The sequence below is a fragment of the Odontomachus brunneus genome, unplaced genomic scaffold (assembly GCF_010583005.1).
Source record: "Odontomachus brunneus isolate Ranch 3 - 2012 unplaced genomic scaffold, Obru_v1 Obru_scaffold_107, whole genome shotgun sequence".
In the NCBI taxonomy this organism is placed as follows: Eukaryota; Metazoa; Arthropoda; class Insecta; order Hymenoptera; family Formicidae; genus Odontomachus; species Odontomachus brunneus.
The window spans coordinates 97,895-103,644 of NW_022639557.1; the positions used below are offsets into that span (position 1 = coordinate 97,895).

A 5,750-nucleotide genomic window follows, 5' to 3' on the forward strand; every position below is an offset into this window, starting at 1 on the left:
CCCCCCCCCCTCTTTCTCTTTCTCTCTTTTTCTCGGTCAAGTCCGCTAAAATTAGCGGACGCGCGCGCTTTCGACGAATACGCGGAAGTTTGCTGTTCGGTTTTATTTCTGCCGCCGAGAGAGGTAAAACGCGACGCGATAATCTATATATAAATTTATCAGTGACGCAACAACTTGCAGCGTGGTTGTTATCGCGATGGTCCTCTCTTTAGTGTTTACTATCGGGATACTTTGTTTTGCCGACAGGTATGCGGGAACAAATATGCTCCTCACTCGCGAAGCGAGTGCGTCACTTGTTTGTTATAACCGCGTTATCGTAAAGCACTTATCATAATCTGCTTTTTACGGAAGCTTGTCGAAATACAATTTCCGATTCCGATTCAAAATAATCGAGCGATCGCTCCTTCAAACACCCGTATCGCGTCTGGCGTGTGCTTCGACGCTTTTATTAGCATGCAATTTTAATAATCGTACTTAAAGCCATTTCCTCCCTCTTCGATTCGAGTCGACCAGGTTACTCGACTAAATTACTCGTGCCACGCGATCCTACTCTCTTAAAGTGAATCAGTGAATAGTCACTGATATAAGTATAGCACTGAGCACTTTCAATGCTATACTTATAATTGCAAATTAGTGTATATTCACTATTTTCAGTGAATATTTGACAGATTCATTTTAAGAGAGCACAATTGTCTCGAGTGACACATGCAAGTTCCTCAGTGGAATGTTTTAAGAGCGCAGCGTACAAAATCCGAACCGCAGTATCGTGTTTGAATGTGTACTCACCGGTGTACCAGGATGACGACAGTGATCCTGCAGCAGGAGGCAGCGCTGTAACGGCGGCGGCGGCGGCTCCTCGCGACGATGACGGTGGCGATGATGACGATGCCGATGGTGGTGGAGGATCGAGGCGGAAGCGGAGGCAGAGCCGGGAGGGACCGGCTCGTGCACCAGCAGCCGACGATGATGGAGATGACGCGATATCGTCGCCAGGACACCCACCAGTGCTCCGACTATCAGCACGAGCGCCGTCGAGACGATGTAGCCACTCGCACCCACTGCAAACGAAAATCGGACTCGTCAACGATGCACTTCCTCCACACGATGGAAAATCTCCCAATACATCACTGTAAAACTCGCACAATTCGCACAATTCGGAATTGTCGCGATATTTTAGCGAAACACTAGTATGAAATTGTCATTAATGAAAGAATAATATTCTTAACCTTATACAACTCTAAGAGTGTCAGATCAAAGATTGTTTTGACATAAGTCTCTCCGAGTTTCGAGCGATAATTCGATATTACACACAGAAAAATATTTTGTTGCTGAGAAAAGCGATCAGTTTATTCTTTTCCTTTTCAGTTATAATTATCTTCAGTAAGGAATATTTTCTCTGTCTTGATAGTAGTCGTAGAATATATTCATCATAAATTTAAGAAAAGCTCCATCATGCACTGGAAAGAAGAATTGATTCTTTTTATGAGAATACTGAAAACTTTTTTGAAGAAAAAATCGACGCTTCGACTCTGTGTAGTGTACAAAGAGAATTTTATAATAAATATTACCATACAGTGATTCACAATTTTTTCATTTTATGAAAGGATTATCATTTTCTGCTTATATTTTAGAAACTGAAACCGTACTATTAAAACAGTCGCTATATTTCTAGCAAAATTTATTATTATATTCCTTAGCAAGATCTAAGTGAATCTATTCCTGGATTACTGGAAACACAGAAAAATTGAAAAAAACTTATATGAAAATGAAAGGAAAACTATAATGTTCTCTCCGTGTATATATGAGTACCGAACTTTTTAATTGTACCTTCTTGATTGAAATGTTAGGATTTAGAATGCATTTTGAGTAAATTTGACAAAATTTACGGCGAACTTGTGACACGGTGAATTGCTAATACAGAAGTTTGCGAAATACTTGAAGCAAGTGACATTTATTCGAATGTATTTTTCTGCGTGTACTTACGAAAACGTATTATTTAATTAAACGACACTGTAGGGTGCATGCCACCTCTGTGGCTTTAGTGTCTGTTCGCGTCGCGCCGAGACTACTAAGCGCAAAACATAAGCGACCGCGACGTCAACCGATCGTAACGTCCCGTGTGGCGTCTCGCCGGGCAAATCATCGACACGTGGAAACGATTAAAGCCATTTTCCGCAGCCTTGCTATCTTCAAGGACTCGCGTGCGACCGGAGCGCGTGTAATCGCACTCGTAAAGACGCATCAGTAGCCGCTAGTGTTATCGGTCACGTAATGTCGTCTTCCTCTCTCTCTCTCTCTCTCTCACTCACTCTCTCTCTCTCTCTCTCTCTCTCTCTCTCTCTCTCTCTCTCTCTCGCCTCGCTCTGCCGTCTAAAACGCCGCGGCTGAAACGCGCACGCGGAACGTGCGCGCCGCCGAAACGCAGCACGTAAATGCATCGCGTGGCGCACGGTAATAAATCCGTCACTGGAGAGCGGCCAATTAGCCGCTAATTAGCGTCCGATTATACGATAAATTCGGATTCGGTTCGCGGCGAGGTGCTAAACGGAGGTGTTAAATTCCCTCACCCGCGGCACTTCGCCGACATTTCCACGAGTCCCCCCACAAAAAGTGACCGCCCGTCGAGTCGCGCGCGTCCTCAGAACGAGGACGACGTTCTTTCGGCGCACGTTGTCATTTTTTGTAACTTAACAGCACGTAGTAGTTACGGCGCATCAGTGAATCGGCCGGAACACGAAATAACGGAACGCGTACATCGAGAGAGGCTGCCGTCGCGCGAGAGCGGAAAAAATTATCGAATTATCGAACGGGTCTGTACGACTAAGCGATTAACCGAAATCATTCGGCGCGCCGAGAACCGACAAAAAGTTCCTTCACCAAAAGGAACACAGACAAAAGGGAAAGGAAGAAGAAACGGCTCTCAGACGGGAAGGGTTGAATCACCTCCGTCGCGATCGCGATCTCGCAAGTCCTTCTCTCGAGTACCGCGCGCGTACAGCCCGATGGCGAATCGCCGCGGCTTCGTCAACGTCGGCAGGCAGGTGCATCGAGATCGGCGGAGCAACCGCATCCTCCGTCGGCTAACCCATCTTTCCCCCCCTCCCCCGCCCGCCCGCCCCTCTGTCCTTCCGTCCGTTCGTCTCGCTCTCTCTTTCTCCACTCTTTCTCTCTCTCCGACTTCTCTCGGCAACGACCGCGGAACAGGGCTCAGGTCTCCGGCTTCGTCCGACGGCCTCCGTCGCTTCCTCGTTCTCCTTCTACCGCGCGCGGCAGGGACACGCGTGTCCGTGCGCGTGTCTCGGCTCGAAGAGATACCGTCCTGAACGCGGCGCGGCGAAGAACCGCGACGACGACGACGACGACGACGATGGCGACGACGAAGAGGAGATCGAGAGCAGGGACGGCGTGAACATTCGCCAGCCTGGCGGTGGGTGAGTCGTGAGTTCTCGAGCGCGTCCACGAGTCCCGACAGAGCGGGGCCAGAGAAGGATCTCCGGTGCTTGTTTCGAGATAGGATTGCCCTTTCGCTCGCGAATACTAATCCGCGTGGATGACACGTGTCGAGCAGCCTTCCTTTTCAATATAATAACGATAAATAATAACAATAACGATTCTTCATTGGACGCCTAGCGTCACAGTGCACGAACAGTGCAAGCAACGCGAAAAATTGTGCATTGTATATCTCGACGATGAGATCCGCGATCTCGCGCCAGGTAACGTTACAATGCCACGCTCGACGAACGAGACGAGAGCGCGGAGAGTAAACCTGATGAGAATCGCGAATCATCCTGGCAGGAGGTTGCATGAATACCGAATCATGATTAGCGCGCGAAAAGCAATGCATTTCCCTTAAAACACTGAGACTCTTTCCTCTTTCATCGATGCGCGACGAGGAGCCGCGTCCGAGTCCTGTCGAAATCGACGCGCATTCCAAAAATATGAGACACGTTCGGAAATTCTGGCTCGCGAAATGGACGCGATCGTCTCGGCTATGTCGACAGCAAGATATCGTCATCGGAAACGCTCGGCGTCGATATTTTGCAGGCGAAGCATCGCGAGCGTATTCACGCCGGCCCTGATTGAGAGCGAGAGCGAGCGAGCAACGAAGAGATCGAAAGAGAAAGAGAGAGAAGCAAGAAGGGGAGCGGAGGAGGAGGAGGAGGAGGAGGAGGAGGAGGTACGTCGGCCGAGGTGAAGAGGAGGTGAGGTGAGCCGTGCAGAGCATGCGGTGCACCAGACAAAAAACGATGAGCGGCGGTGGGGGCCAGACGGGGGGCAAAAACACGCGACGAGGCCCAAAGCCTAGGCGCTGCGGGCCCCTCGTTTGAACGACTCTCCCTCTTCCCCTCACCTTCCCTCCTTCTCTCCCATTTGGTACGAGCGCACGACGTTGTGTATGTCCGCGAGCGCATATGCACTCCGCGGCTCCGCCGAGTGCATCCACGAGTGCATCCATGAGTATCGCGTGCATCGCGATAGCAAGGGCGAGCTGGGATGTCGAAAAGAGGAATCGACAACCAAACGATCGATCGTCCGCTCGTTCGTTCGAGTTACCTGTCCGAGACCGTATTAAAGTGTAATCAAACGTGTCTGACGATCGATTGTATTTTTCTTCAAAATTTTTTGCGTGAATTCAACGCGAATCAATTTAACAGAATCTTGCGAAGTCCCACGACGGCACCATCGAAGGACTCGCGCATGCCATGAGAGCAAGTTCAATATAATAATGATAAATAATAAAACATTAAGCCATACGAAATGTTAGTCCTCATCGTACAATGTCGGGTCTGTGAGAGCCGAACACGAATTCATTAGCTCAGCAACTTTCGTCAAGGATTTAGCAAGGAGACTTCAAAGTAGCGCCAATCTATTTGCAGATTTTGTTGTACCGCTGCCTTATGACCGAGGTTTTTCTACATTTCCGGGGAAAAATATGTCCAAAGGTATAGATTCTCAAAAAAGTAAGTAAGTCACGGTAAATCAAAGTTACTCTGACAGAACCAGATTGTACTGTACGTTCCAAAAAGACTACGTCTGTACGCGGAAGGTTAAATAAAATGTCAAAGGATATCGTTACGGTTCGCGATCGTTTCGTTGGCGCGTTCCAGGCTCGCGATTCGACTAGCTTAATGCAGACTATCAAGCACGCACGAACGTACCATGTACACACTTCGGCGGGAACGCGTCGACGTAGGAAGCGTGACTGCGAGGGTCCTCGGTCTTATCTTGAGCTTTCTTGCTCTCTGTTATCGCGTCCTCTCCGGGTTCGCCGCTCTTTGTGCCGTCTCGAGTGCCGCCTCTATTTGGACCGCGAGACAAAGAGCGCATCGCTCCGCATCGCTTGGAGAAGAAGACTAGCGGCCTGGACGAGACAAGGTGCGCCGTACGAGGATAGATTGGAAAATAGAGTCAGATAATAGGCGCAGATGGAAACGAGCAAGAGGGAGAGACAATACGCCGTCGACGCCGCCGCCGTCATGGTCTTACGAGTAGACGAGGACTCCTCTCGCGCGAGAGGAGTTGGATTTTTCACCGTGGCACGACATCGCCGTTGCTACACGATCTTCGCGACTGAAGAAGACTCTCGCGTAATTCGTTTCCGAGATGTTAATTAGCGAAAGTAATTCGCGGAAGACTTACGACGGTGAATTAAGCAACCCCGTTGCGCTACACTCTTTCGCGGTACTTAAACGGCATCTCTCTCTCTCTCTCTCTCTCTCTCTCTCTCTCTCTCTCTCTCTCTCTCTCTC

General features: G+C 49.2%; 1 protein-coding gene across 2 annotated transcripts in view; it reads left to right on the forward strand.

The window, feature by feature from the left end:
• Window positions 1-1,578, forward strand: part of LOC116849145 — a 93,959-nt gene extending 92,381 nt beyond the window's left edge. For both annotated transcript variants that reach the window (XR_004379089.1, XM_032826023.1), the window contains exon 2: window positions 798-1,578. Coding sequence is in view for 1 of the 2 variants with exons in the window: in XM_032826023.1 (XP_032681914.1) it covers window positions 798-1,133 (336 nt within the window). In the remaining variant the exon portion in view is untranslated. The remainder of the gene's footprint in view (window positions 1-797) is intronic.
• The last annotated feature ends 4,172 nt before the right edge of the window (window positions 1,579-5,750 follow it).